The 19429-nt window shown below is 37.7% G+C and overlaps 1 protein-coding gene across 37 annotated transcripts in view; it reads left to right on the plus strand.

Moving 5' to 3' along the window:
• NRCAM (neuronal cell adhesion molecule) overlaps nucleotides 1-19096 on the plus strand; it is a 166733-nt gene extending 147637 nt beyond the window's left edge. For 18 of the 37 annotated variants that reach the window (XM_064447646.1, XM_064447702.1, XM_064447638.1 and 15 more), the window contains 4 exons: nucleotides 3729-3860; nucleotides 6852-6930; nucleotides 8736-12716; nucleotides 16702-16778. In XM_064447646.1, coding sequence (XP_064303716.1) covers nucleotides 3729-3860; nucleotides 6852-6930; nucleotides 8736-10575 — 2051 coding nt within the window. In that variant the 3' untranslated portion in view covers nucleotides 10576-12716; nucleotides 16702-16778. The other 19 variants (XM_064447787.1, XM_009511443.2, XM_064447837.1 and 16 more) reach the window with 4 other exon arrangements.
• The last annotated feature ends 333 nt before the right edge of the window (nucleotides 19097-19429 follow it).

Consider the following 19429-nt stretch of genomic DNA (forward strand, 5'->3'; position numbering starts at 1 on the left):
TCACAACTATACCCTGTTAATCAGTAAGGCTGCTTAAGGTCCTTATGTAGATATTTCAGTCATATTTCTTCATAAGCAAATCAGTAATGCCTGTTCCTTTAACTCAGAGAAAGGGCTTTATGGGAAGTTTTTTGATGTTACACTGAATATGTCGTTGCCATCACAGCATGTTCTTGGTCAGCTGTTATTTGTTGTGTATTTGCTAGCCACTTCTGCTCATTCCAAGCATTTCGGTCAGTACATAGTAACTTAGCAGTAGTCTCACCAACTCCAGAATGTTATGATTTAAGAAAGTAGTTTAAATATGAAAATATGCTTGAAAAATATGTAATAATTGTCAGACAATGAAGTAAATAATGAATATGCCAGTTTGAAAATGAGCACTTTCTAAAATCATAATTTTTTGCTTTGTTTTGTTCCATTTCTGTTCACAGTTTATCGTGTTGCAGGAAAGCTTTGAAAACACGGTGCTGAATAACAGTGCCAAGCTAAACACAGAGGTTATTTGTGCCAGAGACAGCTAGTAGTATAAAAGCAGCAATGTAAAATTTTATGCAAATACACATCCAAAGCCTAAAGCAGCAGCAAAGCAAGGATCGAGAGTATAGTGTAATTCAAAACAAGTTGAATAGAAACCTTCCCAAAAGCACCTTTCTGCGCAAAGAATACTGAGCCAGTAGATAAGGCATCCTGTACGTACCCATGAATTAACCAGCCACCTTGGCTCGTATCCCTGAGTAGCTAAGGAGGAAGGGAATTTAAAGACACTCTTTTCTGCTTCTTGAAAATGGAAAGGTTCAGTGTCCAGCATTAAATGATATACATAGAGTATTTTGTATAGAAAAATGTGTCACACTGTCTTCAGCCTAGATCAAAGCTTTTAAACACTGCAAAAAAAATGAAGGGAGGACAAAGACGAAAATATCGGAATATGGAATGTGTCCTTAATTAGGAGTGAAACTGCCATATTTGGTATATGAGGTTTTGCCACAATTTTTTCTTTGACAAGCATTCCTATAGAGTATCTTCATAGTGTGCGGGTTTATCTTTTGTAGCGTACCAGTACAGTGTATTGCATTGACTCCTGCATTAGCAGTTCATCAAGAGTAAATGTCTTTCTGCGTGAAGCAGATAATTTGCTTAGCGTAAGCAGGAAATGTGTCATTTTTAAAGTTGCACTGAGATCTAGAAACCCTTTCCTACTGGATATGCAATAAGTTAAAGAATACAGGAAGCTGCATAAGTAAGTTTTCATCTTTACTCTTTCCCATCTACCTTGCATATTTTTATGCATGAGTTATTTTGCTTGATGCTATTTCTTACTACATTTGAATGTTAAATGTGCTTTTGCATTTTGTCACAGTATGTATTAAACAACCTTTAATGCCTTATTATGAATGCATATGTGCCAAACTCAAAATAATTTTAACCTTAATGTGGAAACAATTTTATTTCGATTTGATTTATAATTCAGAGGAAGCTTGTCTGTGTGTTTTGTTTTTTTAAGACTGCCGCTTATATATATTTATATATGGTATATAAAGTATAAATATGTATATAAGATTTATATTTATGTAACTTGTAGACATTTTTATGCAAAAATAGTTTAAACTATTGTGCATATAAGAGTCTGTTTCTAAAATATCAGAAAGCATATTCTTAAACAAAGGCTGGGAAATCTCCTAATTGTAACCCCACCATAATCAGGCATATTAATTCATTGACCTACTTAAATGAAAATCAAGTCATAACTGTGCCCAAAAAGTAAGACCAAAAAAGAGACAGCAAAATGAGTTAATTTTATCCTGGTACTTCTAAAGTGGAATACACATTGGTCCTCTCTATGGAATGGAGGATAGATACTGTCTCCAGACATCAGAGGTACTTTGAGTTTTCACACAGTCCATGGAAAACCCTCAGGAATCTGGGTTCATTGACAGTTGATATTTCCAAGTTATCTGCCCCAGCCTCTGCCCTAACTAATAAATAACACTGAGACACGGGCTTGAATTCTGGCCTATAATTGAATGTTGTTACGTTTTTATTGTTAGTGTGCTTGCCAGCCCAGTGCAGTCTCTTGTCAGCTAGCTGCCTGCCAAGCAAGGCTTAGGTATTTTTCAAGGGACAGCGCCCAGCACCAGCACAGGACTGTTCCCAGTTGTCATCCAACATGTTTTGTAGGGAGACGACTTTATGCTGTATCACCTGGAATTGTAGCTAGAAAAATGCTCCATTGAAAACAGCTTCTCTCTGATGTGTTCTTAGGAGCCTTCCCTTAAAAGCCTGTCTTCTCTAAGGAGAGGTGGAAATCTTTATGGGGCTCTGGGACTTTTGCAATTCTGTGTGTAAAGCTATTTGTGCATTGTGTCCTCCACTTCAGTGGAAGCAAGTCTATGGACCTTCCCTAGCAGATACGGATGGAACATATTGTGCCGTGAGAGCTGACGTACTCACAGCATCCAAACAAAGACACTGACTGAAAGTCTCAAATATAATCTGATCCTAGTGCAAAATGTCTACTAAGCTGAGATCTGAAGTACTATTGATCCTTACTAAAATCCTGATGATGTACTGGCTGTGAATAATCCAATACCTTATCTCATGAAGCCAGAAAAAACAAACGCTGAACCAAAATGCCATACGAGTTATGCATAGGAAGTTTGCATGTGACTTTCCTTATTCATGTGGGAAGGTGATCTTTGTCTCTATTTCCCAAAGAGAGAGAGGTCTATTGGGGAACTCTTGGGGTTTGGGGCTGGAGGACAAGGTGAAGAATGAACAAGATAGGTTTGGGTGGATGTCCATCTTCCTCCAGTTCATGATGTCTTCTGTCTGTAGCACGTGTCCCTAACTCCTCTCACCCTTCCCACTTCTCCCAACAGCAAATCCTAGCCTGTAGTGTGTTTCCAAACAGGGGACTAGAAAATAAGCTTCATCAGGAAAATCCTCCTCCTGTGTTGGAGACCAGTAGGAGGGGTCCAGCCCCCAGACCACACAGATAATTCCTGTTCTTATTGGTGACTGTAGTGTTTCCTGTGTAGTTTGCCTATCATTTACATTATATTCCAGCTAGAGTCAGCATTTGGAGAGAAACAGTGCCAAGGAAAGGCTTCCCAATTGCATTAAGTTCTCACTAATGCTACATCACAGCAATCATGATAAACTGTACGATGAGGTACGGGTTTGAGGAGAGGAAGAAAACATGATGCTTAATAAGGCTTTAAAGGATGCTTCATTGTTCATTTTTAGTTGAAATTGAATGTTAGGGTCTTGAATGACCCATCCGTTTCCCCATTTCAGACTAATGGGAGTGCCTTAGCTAAGAGGATTGGCTTTTTCTTCATTTTGAGAATGCAATCGACATGTTTGTGTGAATTATAATTTGCAATTTTATTTCAGTAGTTTAATTAATGTGAAACGGTTGAGAATAGTTTTGAGGTTTGTGGAAAGCAATGCAGTATGCGCACAGGTGTTGCAAAGTAGTTGCTAAGCTTAAATGTTGGCAGAATTTCTATATACTCAAAAGTTAAGTTATATGCACGTGTACTTGGAAACATTTTAAATAATGAAATTATTCACAAAATACAGTATCTCCTGTTTTTTTAATGCTAATTTTCACAGTGAATGTTATTCCTTAATTAATGAGCAATGTATACTGGCTATTATTTATTTGAATTAGTACAGCATTTAAATGCAACAAAACATCTCATTTTTCTTTTATTCTCTAGCAATGGCAAGTCGGCAGGTAGACATCGCTACTCAAGGATGGTTCATTGGTCTTATGTGCGCTGTTGCTCTTCTGATCTTGATTTTGCTGATTGTTTGCTTCATAAGGAGGAATAAGGGTGGCAAATATCCAGGTATGATATAAAACAGTGAGGGGAAAAAAGTGTTCTACTGATAATCCATTAAGGCAGATCTCAGATTTACCGGGGAAATTACATTTGCTGATTTACATTTACGTTGTCTAATCCAGATGGGTTTAACCCACTAAAATAGCTGAGTTAGAATTTAATTGGTCAGAAAGTGTGGAAACATATACCAGATCATAGCTGCTGTGTTACTTTAATGTACTGGGAATGCTTTTCATACAACAACTCCCTTCATACATTATTTTGTTGCAAATATGTTACCCTCCTCCTCAGAATCTGTGTCATCTTCAGCCTCTGCATTTTTGCAGCCAAATTTGAAGTTAACATCCTTCAGTCAGGCTGTTTTTTCTTCTATCATTTTTTCTTTATAAGAGTTTTCCATTTTAGTTTTGGGTTTTGTGTTTTGGGGTTTTTTTTTAGTATTAGGCCTAGGAATGGCCACATATATTTTATAATTCGTAATTAAAATTGGAACTATACATGTACATCTTCTATCAAAACTCTGATTTCTCTGGGCGTACGTATTATAAAAGGCATATATGTGCCTGTGTATGTATATGTGTGTATATGTGTCTTTTATATATATATATGTGTCTTTCCCCAGTCTTATATTTGTATTTATGGAGTAGATCGTAGACTGAAGCTCATTTGAAAAGGACAGTTTACATAGAATAGTAGTACTGCCTGATAGGCCATGAAGTATGAGTAGTGAATATGAATGGACTTCAACTGGGCATCGAAAGATAATTCCATTTTTCTTTTTCCTCTCCTACCTACAATAGAAAGTGCAATAGCTAAATTTCAAATAAAATCTTGATTTCAGGAAAAAATTCTGTTCAATATTACAGGCTCCAAAGGTCTGGAAATGATGTAATGTCCAGTCTCTAGAATGCTTATTTAAAGTCAATTCATGCTTCTTGATGTTCATATTGTTAATCTGGACATGAAAAAGATGGGTGCACTTACAGAAGTAAAAGAAGAAAAAAAAAACCATACTCTGTTTTAATTTCTCCTACTTGTTTTGACCAGTGCACTTCTGAGAACTAGTGTCAGTGAACACTTAAACCTTCTCCTCTTCATAAGCAAATCTTCTACAGCTATACTTAGCATAGCAGATTATTTTTGTAAGAAGATAAAAACACCTACTCTGTTCAGTCTAATGGTTTAATTGTTTTATGGAGAGAGCAAAGATTTGCAGTGACAGCAAAAATTACTAAGAGAAGCTTCTGTCCCAACTGCCTATGCCCATGGAGAAAAGACAGATGATTAAGGAATACAGTGTTGTATACGAGTTGAACTACAGGCTGAAGACACCATCTTAGGTTTTTTCCTAATATTTGGAGTTTTCAAAAAGAAAATGAGATTATGGAGGTTATAGAAAAGTGACTTTTAGTGGAGAGAATTGAGAAAAGAGAAGGAAAATTGGGAGGGTGAAACAGGTGAAGGGATGACACTGAAAAGGCTAGGGAGGACTTGGAGTGAGCCATCACCTAGAAGAGGGTAAAACACAGTTTGAGTAAAAAGCATAGAAGGCAGTTGGATGCTAAGGTTATCATTAGTTTGTGGAGATCCCTGCTACGACCTTTTTCCTTTGTGTCTGCAGAATTACTAGGTGTAAGGGATCCATTTTTTAATGCAAACGTAGGTAGGTGTATACACGAACATATATAAAGGTAGACCTTGACTGTGTATAAAATTTCTAGATTCAGTATGTAATCTTGTTTATAGCAGTGACTCTAGAGCTGACTGTATTCTTGTGTCATTGCAAATGTGCTGTTCCACAGATAGTCACAAATGCAAAGCACGAAGTTATTAACTCTTTTTTGTTATAATTTTAGCATGTTGTCACAAGATTGCTTATGGTCTGGAAAAAAGTAATAAATTATTTCAGTATGAAATTATAGCAGCCAGGTACACTTCAAAGTCTTATGCATTATTGTAATTATAGACTTAGGAAATACTGTCAGGAATGATTCATATCATCTTAAATAGCAGCATATAAACTAATGATGCACAAGTTAAGTGTGGAAATTACCAGAGTAAAAGATAAGAGATTGCAAGTTGGATTATATAACTGTATCTGCTAAACAAGGGAAAGGTTTGAGTGGTAGCCAGAAAAGCAGAAATGAAAAGGCAAAAGGGAAGGACCATAAAGATAAGTCCAGAAGTCAGTCTATTATTTTACTCTATCAACAATCTTAACTCACAGGAATATGTGTCTTCTGTAAACATCTGTCTTCTCCAGTGCTAGCAGGTTTCTGTGTCAAAGGACACAGCTTTGACACAGCTGCATAGCTTTTTTATAGGGACAAGTTGCATGCATGGATTTGCTCCCACTAGTGAATGATGACTAAACCTGTAACAAGGATGTGCAAGAGGCAATTGTGTTAAAATTGGGTTCTAGTGTGGGGGGTTTTGCTTTGCTTTTGATCATGTTATAGAAAAGAAGAAATTAACAGACTATGCCTATTTTTTCCAATACTAATAATTCTTAAAATTCCCTGGAGTCTTAATGCATTAAATGAAAGCAGAAAGTATACAAACTGACAGTGAACACAAGTGAAGCTGATTCAGTTTTATCAGTCAGTATGAGAGGAATATTAAGAGGGAATACAGAGCATGGATAAGTAAAACTATTCAGATTCCAGTAAATAATAGCTCTATTAATAACATAAGTAACGAAAGATTTTAATAGGTTTTTTAACAAAACTTTCTCTTCACCGCTAGAAATAAAAGAAAAAGTTTTACTAATGCAGAATGACATACAGTATTTTGTACTTGAATGAAAATAACATTCTATAACTAATTAACAGATCTTTTCGTTCAAAAGAAAAAATAAAACAGCCTAAGGCCCCAGTTGAAAAAAAAAAATTTGTTCAAACCACGTTCCTTTCAAATATGATCAGTTTGAGAAATTAAGGTCTTAAGGTTTCACATCTTGCAGTTTCGTGATAAAAATTACTATTTCAAATATTTTAGTGAAGGAAAAGGAGGATGCACATGCTGATCCAGAAATACAGCCTATGAAGGAAGATGATGGAACATTTGGTGAATACAGGTGAGCAACTGATGTGGTTTGTCATGTTCACTGTTCATACCACACGCGTACTGTATATAATATCACACTTATTAATTCAAAACTAACTTTTTTTCCATGTTGACAAAGATTCTGTATCCATTGTTGTGTAGATCTATAGACAGCATTTCAACCACACCATTAGAAAACCAATTAAACATCCAAGCCTAGAATAAGCCATTTGCTAATGCAGGGTGAAATCCAGATTTAAACACAGTTGTCTCAAAGTGAGGAATCTTTATTTACAAACCCATCTTTCAGGTTGTTAAAATACCAGATATAGTGTCTTTTCAGTTAGGGCACATTTAGCATTGTGGTTTTTGAATATACATTTCTAATTGGAGCCTAATAAAGACAATCTTGTGTTACACTGAGCGGAAAACAAATGCGTTTAAAATGGCTGCCAGTACTAACACCTAATCCAATAACAAGGAAGTGATGTTATACACAGAGGTGAAGGAATGTCCTACAAGAACAAACAAATCTGCCTTTCATGTATTTCCGTACAAGATACATAGCAAGCAGCTTCAAAGTATGCAAGAGAGCTCTCATTCCTGATTCTCTTCCTTTATTATAAATGTAGTCTAGCTGAGTCTCCCGGCATTACAAAAAGCATGCCTTGGCAAGTCTGTTCATGTAACAATTATGAGTATAGCTTATTAAACAAGCAGCATTTTATTTGTTGGGTTTCTTTTATTAGTACAGGAAATAACATTATTTTCCTAAATATGTCAATACCATTATATTTTACACGGGTGTTATAATAGAATTTTTAGTGCATTCCTGTGTCAAAAGCATTATTATTATTTTGAAGATCTGACATTTACAAATGTACATAGAAAAAACAGTTTTTTCAAGAAGGATCTACTCTGTTGCCATAGCTTCTTTCACATAAGGGAAATGTGCATCTTGATCTGACTGGAATAGATTTATAGTTCTGAATGCCAAAGAGCAGTTTCTGTTTATTCTTCCTTGATTTTAAAAAATACAATACTCTGGTAATGAGTTCAGAGTAAAATTTTATTACAGCATTAAGTGCATATGGATTAATTAAATTCAGCTGATCAAAAGGGAAGTGTGAAGCAATGTTTGGAAGCAGAGCTAAAAAGTACTGTGCAAGTTCTCCGAGGCAGTCCAGTTTGCATTCTCCTTTATTGCTCCTCTGTTTTTCGATACTTGGAACTTCCATCAGCAGAAACTGACCTTCACACAGATTTGTTGAAATCATACGACCTCAATACATGTTTTCTCAGGCCTAGAATAAGACTGTTCAAGTCTGCTTTCATGTGTGACCTGTAGCAAGGTTTGAATTTATGCCTCCGCATTTAAGTGGCTTGAGTTAATCTATACAATCATCTAGCACTTCATTAAATTATTTTATAATGCATTTATCCACCTCATGTCTGGTGAATATGGACAGATGCATGCCAAGCTTTCAGACTTGTTTGCATGAAAGAGCTCATCCTATTTACCATGCAAAAACTCCTTTCTAAAAGGTATTTCTGTATAATTAGTCTATATTGGGCTTTCCTCTTTTTTTCCTTAGAGACAGGGCAGCAGCAGCAACCAGTCAGATTACAGAAGATATCTTGGCACCCTCTCTGCAGCCCAGCATCACTGCAGTCACTCAGTTCCCAGTCTGTCTGCCTCACATGGCACTGGTCATGATCCAGTGCTTCTTTGAGGAAAAAGGGTATAGGGTTTCCCTTGGGAGAAAAAAAAAAAAAAAAGGTAATTTTTGAAAGATCTGGGAATTCGAGTATTTTGAACTTTTTTCATCACTTCAGGTCCATGTCTGCTTGGACAGGAAAGAAACTGGACAAGGAAAAGGAAACAAAAGGTAGCTGTGCCAATTCTCCTGAAGCAGACCCTGTCTTTACCAAAGCAAAGTCTGTGAGATCTGACAAATCCAACTTCTTCAGAAGGTCAGGGGATCAATACTACAGCACCAGAGCAGAGACCTCCTACACCAGGAGGAGGGCTAGGCAGTCTTCAGAGCTTACAAGGGTTAGTTCTGTTTCTGCCTCCCTCTGCCGAGAGGAAAAGAGGTCAGACGAATGGAAGTACAGGCATGGCTCTAGACATCATGCTTCTCAGCAACAGCTAATGGGGTCGGAGGAGGGCTCAGATTCTCAGGCAGGACAGCCATCCCCTTTCCAGCAACCCCTCAGCAACTCAATTCATGGCTCACTGGCAAGGCAACATTCTTCTCTCCAGCGCTGGTTCAGTCAGACCCCAGACTACAGCTCAGATTCAGAAGACAATCAGAGCTCCTACCACAGGAAGGTAAGACCTTCTACTACTACTCACTTCTCTGAATCTGAAAAGAATTCATTAATGAAATCTGTAATTTTGCCTGAGCTAGCTACTGTCTTAAAGGATGCTTTGACAGCAGCCAGACAAAGTATAACTTCTGTGGCACAGGCTAGGTCCCATTCAGTAAAGCATCCTAGGGTGCCAATTACGGAAGTTCCAGTGGTTCCTCTGGAAGCAACTGGGAGCAGTTCCCAAACTTTTGAGTCTGACCATATGGACAACTTAAAAGATCAGACAGCTTCTGGGAAGGAGAAATCTGATGCTGACAAAGCCTTGGAGGTTGAGTCATCCCCAGAAGATGGGGATGTGTCATCTGAGTCCCCTACAGAAGACCAAGAAGGACCGGATGCTCTGCGTAAGTTTGACATGAAGAATCAGAATTATCTGTTCGAGCACATAAAGAGAGTGTTAATGTTAAAATCTTCCAAATCTGAATGTGCTTCAGAAGAATTGCTTATCCCCTCTGAGGAAGGTGAGGTAGATAATGCACTTCCTATCCATTCAGCAGTGGAAGATCTTGTCCGTAGGATTTGGGGAAATCCTGAGGCAAAGCATGAAGCCCCAGCAGTTCTACATAAGCTCTATCCTTTTCCAGTGGATAAAGCTGCTCTGTGGGGGACCTTGCCTCAGGTAGACAGAGCATTGGTTACTGGTGATTCTGTACTATCAGTGCCTGCTAATATGGATGCTCTCCCTAAAGATCCTACTGATAGAAAGGTTGAGGAAGCAATTAAAAGATCTTTTAAGCTAGTTGCAGCCCAGCTTGGAGTATCTATCTACTGCACTTATGCTTCTAGAGCGTTACTAATATGGTTGGAGGAAGAACGAGCCAGATTCAAAAAGAAATGGGTCCCATCTGGTGCCATGCAGAGGAAACACAGGCTATGTAAAATTGCAGCTAATTTTATCCACGATGCAGCTGAGGATTCTCTTAGACTCACCGTTAAAAACATGGCATGCCTCACCGTAGCCCGGAGAGCTATATGGCTACGTCCTTGGACCTCATCACTAGATCTAAAATGTAAACTGCTGTCTTTACCATACACAGGCGGCAAGCTATTTGGTGAATCCTTGGTCCAGATCATGAAGGATTTCTCAGAACACAAGCATGCCTCGCATCAGCTGAAAAAAAAGAGCTCTGTTGGAAGGTCGTCATTTTCTTATCCTCACAAGTGTCTGAGCTCCTTTCGTTCTCCTCCAAAGTTTAAAGGAGGGAGGGGAAAGTATAAGGTCTCACAATCATTTCATGGCAAGTACGAAAGGACATCTCACTTTCAGAGAGACACCAGACCATCAAGAGGAACTTTCTAAGGACATAGACTTGGTTTCTCCTTTCTCAGGAACTGGGAAGACTGAAAGACTTGGAAATTTATACCGGATAGACGTCAATATTTCTGGACAAGTAAGCTCAATGCTTACAAAATTAGTTGTTTCAAAATAAGATTTAAATTATTAAATTACTTCAATCTTAATGATTAATTAATATATTCTAGAGAAGTCATAGCTCTCAATTTTAGGGGAGGTTTTTGTCACATTCAATTTCTAGGCTTCCCAGTATTCTTGGGACGGCTTGGACTTGTTCGAAGTTTTGCACTCTTCGGCTTCATCAAAGAGCATACTTTCTGCAGAACCAGCCAACATCAGATTTTCCTACCTTGTCGACCTAATGAAGGAAATAATGCTTTAGGAAACACAAGTGTTTCAGGAACCACAGAATGACTGGGTACACTCTGTTCCTGTGGCTGGAGACGTACCTGCACTTTTACATAATAAGGGAAAACAGTGCCTCTGTAGCGAACTGCACTACAATCCCAGTGGTTTCCTGAGTTGTAGAAGACTGAGATAGTAAATTGTGGACAGTCAATGCTTACGCTAAGAAACTGCAAGAAATACAAGAAGTCTCACAAATGCATGTTTGCTTAAATTCAAATTGTTCAGGTCAGCGTGGGTGTATAAATCAGCCTAAATTCCCATCCTGGGCCATAAATCAAGAGAAATTAAGAAGTTATGGCATCTACAGACCTGTGGATTCATGGGTGGGGTGAGACTGCAAGTATGCATTTCTTAGTTAACTTCACAGGAAGTATGAAAGTCTAGTGTCTCATTGCAGTCTGCAAAATGTTCTTAGGAAGATCAAACAGGACAAGTCAACTACAGTAGTAGGACTGGTAGTGCGGTAACGCAGGATGTTCGCACATTTTGTTGAATTATTTTGCCTCTCGTCAACATTTTGACACTTGGATGTGCTATGAGAGACTTCCTGGAAATAGCTGAGGAAGAGTTCTGAGATCACTAGATATTACTCTTCCTTCTTCTTCTGGGTTGATTAACAATGAGAATATAGTTTGTAACTACAGTAGTGTTTTATTGCAGCTTAGGTGTGTTTCCAGGGGGACCTAGCAATGATTTGTGCCTCAGCACCATAATTCTAAGCGTGGTCCCTTCTGGCGCAAGAGATGGTGTCAGTGGACTGCCTGAAGAATTCTTGTCTCTTATTAAGATTGGATTTGGCAGTGGTCTTATTATGTCCTCATTTATGCACACGTGCTTTCTGTGGCGGTTCTTATTTTAATTCTTGAACATCTGTGTCACTACTTTTGAAATCAGTGCTTTGATTTCGCTTTGTATAATTTTCCACCAGAAATAGCAAAGGTGGACAGTTGGTTGAATTTCTCCGAAGCAGATTTTTCTTCAAAATTTTCACGAGGAGTGAGTCAGGTTCTTTGACTAACAGCAACTTTTTCAACCCATTTCAACCATTTAAAGTCAGAGCTTAGTCTCCCAGTGTTTGCAGCTTCTGCCAGGATTGAAGATTGAATATTACAGACAGAGATGCTAAAGAAAAACTACTCAGAAAACTAATACAGATGTGCTTATATCTTAGCTAGATTACAAATAGTAACATTTTGTGAAGCCTGGATTGATACAGGTGCAGAAGCGTCTAGGGAGAGCATTTTTCATCTGCACAGTCCTATCAATTCAGGAGCGTGAGCAGAAACCTGTTAGGTTTCTAATCTAACAGGGGCAGAGGTTGTTCTGGAGCGTGCAGGGAAGCCATAGTGTACGGTACTTCTGTGGCTTTGCGTGACCGATTATACTCAAGCATTTCTGGGCTGTTGACCCGAGGGCACAGAAGAAGGAATTTACTGCCAACGGTTTTCATCTTCTGCATCCTCTTTCTGCGTCCAATAGCCCAGAATGCTTTATCCATTTTGTTTGTTTTATGTTGCCTTTCATCTGACAGTTGTGTTATAAGGAAAAGTAGTATATTGCTAACCATATATTGAGTCTTTTTGCATGTCCATGAATGTGGCAAAGTTTAGTGGGAACTAGTTGCCTGCTGGACTGCAGAGGCATCGTAAAACTGTCTTCCCCATTCTGACTGGTTGCTGCATGTACCCATATCTAAGGAAGAAAAATTGAAAAGTTGAAAGAAGAAAGGAGATTTCAAGGTACATATTTCTTTCAATAACTGATGAGCTTGTGAAATGGAAGTACTTTTTAAAAAAAAGAAAAAAAGTTTGTACATTGCACTTACACATGTTGTCACCACCATTCTTCTTCGTATGTCTTCATTAGCTGCAAGTTTGCTGTATATTTCATTAAACTAAGAAAAAGAAACGTGTTCATATATTCACAGTTGTTTATGAAAAATATTTAAATCATGCTTTTAGAGTATGCTTTAATACTCTAATATTAAAACACTATTCTTGCTAAAAGGGCAAGAAACGCGTGTGGTGCATCTCAGTACTTACCAAAATGACTGGTACAAATTGGTCTTCACGGAGCAACTTTCATCCCTAAAAAAATAGTAATATGGAATTTATTTGTAAGACAACAAATAGTAAAGGTATCCCTAGACTTAACTTTCGTGGCTGTCCTATCTAAATATAAAATTCATACCCATTCTCACCTCTTGTTTTGTTTCCTCCCAGTACTTATTCTCTTACTATTAATTGTATGCATTGTGTACATGACATATTTCAAAAACTTCTTCAGTGTTCCACTATGATTTTAATCAACCCAATTTGTACTTTTTAATTTCAAGATATTACAGTAGGTTAGTATAAAAGACAGCAAGCAAAATCACAAACAAAAACTATATTACGATCTGTCCTGGTTGTACTTTGGAAGAGTTTTATGAACAATTGTAAGCAAGATTAGCAAATTTTGCAGATACCGTATCAAATTTTATGGCTTTAACATGTTTTTGCAATATAGTATTATATGTTCTACAGCCTAAAGTATTCTGTAGTTCTTTGGGCATCCATATTCATAATGCAATCCAGTGGCTTTTGCAGTTTGCTTCTTGGAGGCAAATGAAATACATTAATTTCCCCCGAGTACCAGGGTCCCTTTTCTGTTTTGCACCCCCAGGGTTACAAAAGTGCTGTCCAAAACATTGGTGTCCTCACTTTTTTCCCCTCTTTCCTGCTTGTTGTTTTGCTTTTTATTCCTCAGTTTTTTTCCCTTCCATCCAAAACATTGTATTCATCTAATACAACGGTCATAATCCAGTTTGATAAAGAATAAATGGTACCATAGCATATATTTCCTTTTCCTGAACCAAGAGTGGAAAGCACCCTGGATAGTCCCACATCTTTTCTGCCAGAGCCTTGGCAGAACTTCTCTCTGGACTTTTATAGTACAAAAAGGGAGAGACACCCCAGATTCAGATTAGATTTTTTGCATCTGCTGTAACCATGCTCTTACACCAGTGCCCACTTCTGTGCAGGTACACTCCTGGGTAAATCTGCAGGTTTGTTGGTTGGTTTTCAATTATACAGACAGTAGAATCTGCATCCTTACTAAAATACAGAAAAATCCCAGGCACAATGCAACCCACTTTCTAAGTATTTCTTCATTGCTTAGTTTATAAATAAACTTTGTTTTCAAAAATGCAAACACAAAAACCCTAAGAGCAGAAGTTCCTGTACCCAGATTTATCTAAGTTATAAGCTAAAATCAAGCTTTATATTGGATTAAACAGAAAAATTTGGATATTTTAAACCCTGATGGTGTATTATTTATTTAGTGTATATTCCAGCCTAGTGAATTACACTGGGTAGGGTCACACATGAGAATATTCGCACAGAGTTTCCTGACCAGTTGGAATATGGTACAAAGGCAATTTTAATTTCATTCCTACGTATTACAGTGTAAGCAATTATGAAGCTACTCATCTAAAATTAAACAGCAGACCATATGTGCAATGTTCTTTACTAAAGGCTGTTACCCAGAAGACATTAAACGCTGCAGGTCATTCTTCTTTGGGAGCAGGACGTGGTACTAGCTCAGAGTGAGGGCCTGGTCTTCAGTTGCGTTGTGTAACCCATTACAGTGACTCTGATGCCCCCCGCTGAGGGCAGTGGGGAAACTGCATTGCAAGTGACTGTGAAATACTCATTTCTATCTTCAACCTTTCAAATACAGGGTCCTTCCAGAATGAACCCTCTTCAGTCACGTCTCTGTAATCTGCTTGTGTTTGCAGCGTTATAAGCGTTTGCACTTTGCTGCTGGATGCTTGACGTTCTGGAGTAGCATTATTTTAAATGTTACTAGCCTGTATGTCTGTGATATCAGTGAGCACAGGAGATCAACAACACGATATTTATCCTCTTGCCATGTACACGGCAATAAATAAAAACAATGTCACGACTGGTACAGTCAAGTTCAGAGTTTTTGCCTTTGTGTGTTTTAAACGTGAAAGTTTTCTTACACGTTAATAAGACAGATATTCCTACCACTTCTTTCCTGTGTATGCATAGAAGGGTAAAGTCTCTTGGTATGCTTTGCCTGTCAGTATATGCATATTAGAGGTGTACTTCTTTTAGAGCATGATAACTTGGAGTTTTCCAAAAAAGATGATGAGATGAGGAGAAGCAGCTTCAAGGAACATTGCTGTCATGGTTTTCTAGCAATAGTGAAACGTTTCTGAACAGGGCATTTGTGAGCTAACAATATAATCTGTGTGACCTTGTATGTGCTATATATATATATATGGTTCCTCTGGGTGTTCAAAGATATTCATTAGAAAAAAAAATAGAAAATATAATTATTGGAAGAACTAAGGGATTTGTTTTTAGGAATTACACAGTTAAAATAATTTGCTGAATATATATATATTGTGGACATTGTAAATGTATTTTTGTTGACATTCTATGCATGTTTCTTTATATTTTCCATAAGCTGGGAGTCTTTAAATAAAAAAATCAAAAATCACTTACTCGTTTGTACCCTATATGCAAATAAAGTCACATGTTCTGTTTAAGACAAGGTAAATAATTGCACGCAGAAGCGCAGCTGGCAATAGCGGTTTTTAACTGGAAATGCTTTAGAGCTGCTGCCGAAATCTTCATCCTGAAACTGAAGAGCGGCGTAAAGGATTCTGAAGAGAGCCCAACTACGTGTATTTCATGAAATACAAGCTTACCACAGCTGCACATTTATTTGGGGATGCTGATGGTGCTGCAGCTTTTCCACTGACGAGGGAGAGACCACAGCACTTTGCTACAGGGACCCCTCCCTCCCCGCCTTTCTTTGCTTTCCTTTTTCTGTTGTCCTCCAAACCACCATCATCATTGTCAGAACACGTTATCAGTTACGGACTAGGATAAGGAGGTTGATCTGATAAGTAATGAAAAAAACGAAGCATGCTCTTAACTGCTCAGCTGTAGCTACTGTAAGCTAAACTGTCACTTTGCCTGTATACAGTAAATGTTTTAGCAATTTTAAGAGCAAGTTATTATTGATAAAATACTGATCACTATCAGGATATGGACTTTGCTTTTCTTCTTAGGCTATTTTCATTTGTTTCTTCTGCACCCTTTTAATGGAATATGTAGGTCTCTTGAAAGGTAAGGTTGTCAATTGCAAGTCTGGCCTGCATTATGTAACAAATTATTTGAAATGCAGCACTTTTATTTTCTTTATACTAGTAAAGAAAATCAGTATATTTCATTTAACCAAATTCATTCTTCATTCATGTTCAAGGAGCCAAAGAAATTAAGAAGTTTAACAGACTAACTTCACGGCACATCATAAGCTTGTTACTGTGGAGAACAAATAAATTATTTTTTTATAACTTCACAACACACTTCTTAATGCTTGCAGTAGCATCTAAATTGCTTCCAAGCCAAGGGCACAGGTCTTATCATTTGAGGTGTCATGCACGATTGGGGCGGGGAGGGGGGAACCCCTAAACTGCAAAACCCCCTCCCTCCACTGAAGACATTCCCTGTTTAAACCATTCCTACACCATGTATTCATGTCAACTGCATCATATTGCTCTGTCTCGACAATGTGATGTGGGTTTACTAAAGGATTACAGGGCTGCACACATGCTTTTTTATAAACTCTGCATGCGTGGCTGATGTTGTCTTAATATATAATGCATCGGTTAATTCCTTTCGTTTGTTTGTTTGTTTGTGTCTCCAGTGATGCAGAGGACCACAAACCTCTAAAAAAAGGAAGCCGGACACCTTCAGACAGAACTGTGAAAAAAGAAGACAGTGATGATAGTTTAGTTGACTATGGAGAAGGTGTAAATGGTCAGTTCAATGAGGATGGCTCCTTTATTGGACAGTATAGTGGTAAAAAAGAGAAAGAACCTGCCGAAGGAAATGAAAGCTCTGAGGCTCCTTCTCCTGTAAATGCCATGAATTCATTTGTGTAACCACAGAACTCGATCCCCTTGTATCTTCAGTTCGTTTAAAGCACTTGTACATCCTCCTTCTCATACTATGAACACGCAGGTAGCGGAGCTCCTCACCACAAGACGTTTATGCTATGAGAATACGCAGGTCAATACAATTATACAGCGTAACGACACATTAAGTGGTATGTTAGTGTGAATCAAAACACGAAATTCAAATTTTTGTTCAGAACTTGGCTCTTTTTACTTTTTTTAGAAGGAACTGACACAAACAATAGCATCGACTTATAATTCTGTTTCCTGTTGAAAATACAGTATAATGCATGGGGGAAAAAAAAAAAAGAAAAGCTACACAATTCACAGATAATCTCGTGTACACTAGAAAACCATGGTTTGACAATTTGTTATGCAGTCCTCAGCCGAATCCCTGGGTATGAATTCTGTTTTCATTGTCGGAGTGTTATAGTAGTATTATATAGAACTTCAATGTCTTTGTGGACATTGTTGTGAAATTGGTGACTTAATGTCTAGCTATCATACGTCTTTTTGCAAGACAGTTAGGAACAGTATGTACAGTCTATAATTGCTAAATGATTTAAGTATGACACTTGCATTTGCTGATGCTTAATGAGACCCTATTATCTGCTCTTTGCTCCTATTACTTTATAGCCTTTTTAATCTATCAAGTATTACAGCAGTACAGTGTTCTATTTTTACATCAAAACGCATTGGATTGATTTTAGGGCATAAAAGATACGCATTGCAATGCATTTTGGAATTTGTACAGTCACTGAAAGAAAAACTTTAAAATGAGAGAAAATATTCCAGAAAACACAGGGCAAAATACATTCAGTGCCTTTATACAATATGCATTCCATAATGCGCTGTACTACTAAATCAGTTGGTGCAGTCAACTCTGATTAGCGGACTACTATCTTTGCCAAATAAAGTAAAAATGTGAAGGAAAAAAATTGTTATGAAAGTGTTGTGCTAAAAATGGAAGGCTTTAAATATTTTAAATTCCACAAAGAGGAGTGTGGTTTTTATTTTCCTTTAAAAATAACGTAAGTGCTTTCTAGACAGTTACAGCACAACGTGTCTTCATGGCATTAGAAGATTAAAAAAAAAAAACCATCAAAACACAGCCGGAATTAAATTATTTACTAACACAGCAAGGTATAAGCTCTTGGTAAATAAATCGTCAGAACCCCAAACCAGCCGACTGCACCAGCGAGAGCGCGTTTCCCTCTGTCCCGGCCCGGCCAGCGCGGCAGCTTTGTAGCGATCGACACCCTGATCGACACCCCCACCCAGCGTGGGGGTGACCGCTCGGAACCTCAGCGTTCGGTCTGACAAGTGCTAATACGGTTTAGTGGTAAAGGATTACCATTATCGGTTACAAAATTGTTTTCTCGCATACTATATCAATCAAATGTTTACCTCCAAATATAAATTTTTTATAACAACCTATGGTTGAAGGAATGCTCAGTTTCATTTGCCAATAAATTGGTTTTTCATAACTTGCATCAAGTTTAATTTTAAGTAAGCTTTTTATATGTAGATATTTTGTTGAATTTGTAAATACACTTAAAGCGTAGACGCTATATGCTTCTAGGTGTTACAGACAAATAAAACAAGACAGCTTATGTTGTACTGTGTAAGAAGTACTATAGCCAATGGTGTGCATGGTATTTTAAAGCATCTACTTAAATACATATTTTATTTTTTTTTTGCTGTGAAAACAGAATAGTGAGCTGCTCTGGTTATTTACTGCCGATTCCGAATTGAACCAGTCAGAGCTTTTGCCAGCGCATTACATTAGACCATAGTACTCCTCACAGCTTTCATGTATATATTGTAGGTAAAGCACAACCGAAGTAATCACGAACGTCGGGTAGCTGTAATAAGCTTCTTTCGCACCTTTGAGCTTTCCATTGTTCAGTTTTCTTAACGGGAACCGAAATAAGAAACGAATTCTGCAAACACTGATGACAAAGCACAAAGAGAACATTTCTTAATAAGATTTGCCAATGGTTTTGTTAAAAGAGAAATATGATTTTGCTCTTATTTAATTGTAGATGCTGAATTATCTGTGCATGTGGGGGTAAACGTACAGGCTCACTTCTGTAATAGTGCAACAGATTTTGTATTAAAAATAAATGTGGTTTTAAAATTTCACCGTTTGTTCTGTTTACACAAGCACTAAAAATCACATCTGATTCGCCACGTAATCAGGAACTCAAAGTGGGAAAAGGATGAAACAACTCTGGTGGAAGTTGTTGCCATGATGTTGCAGGACTTTATGTACTGCAACCAAAGTGTTTACAGAAAGTTGCATATCTTTACGTGCTACCGTCTGAAAGAATGTGAATTTGTCTGACTGTTTCCTATTGAAATTCCCTGCTATTTCATTTCACTCCCATGGACGCTTTATTTAGTCATATTTCTGCAAAGAAAAAAATCCAAAATAGTTGTGTTGCATACCTGCAAGAGTGAATAAGAGAAAATAAG

The sequence above is a fragment of the Phalacrocorax carbo genome, chromosome 1 (genome assembly GCF_963921805.1).
Source record: "Phalacrocorax carbo chromosome 1, bPhaCar2.1, whole genome shotgun sequence".
NCBI classification, from domain to species: domain Eukaryota; kingdom Metazoa; phylum Chordata; class Aves; order Suliformes; family Phalacrocoracidae; genus Phalacrocorax; species Phalacrocorax carbo.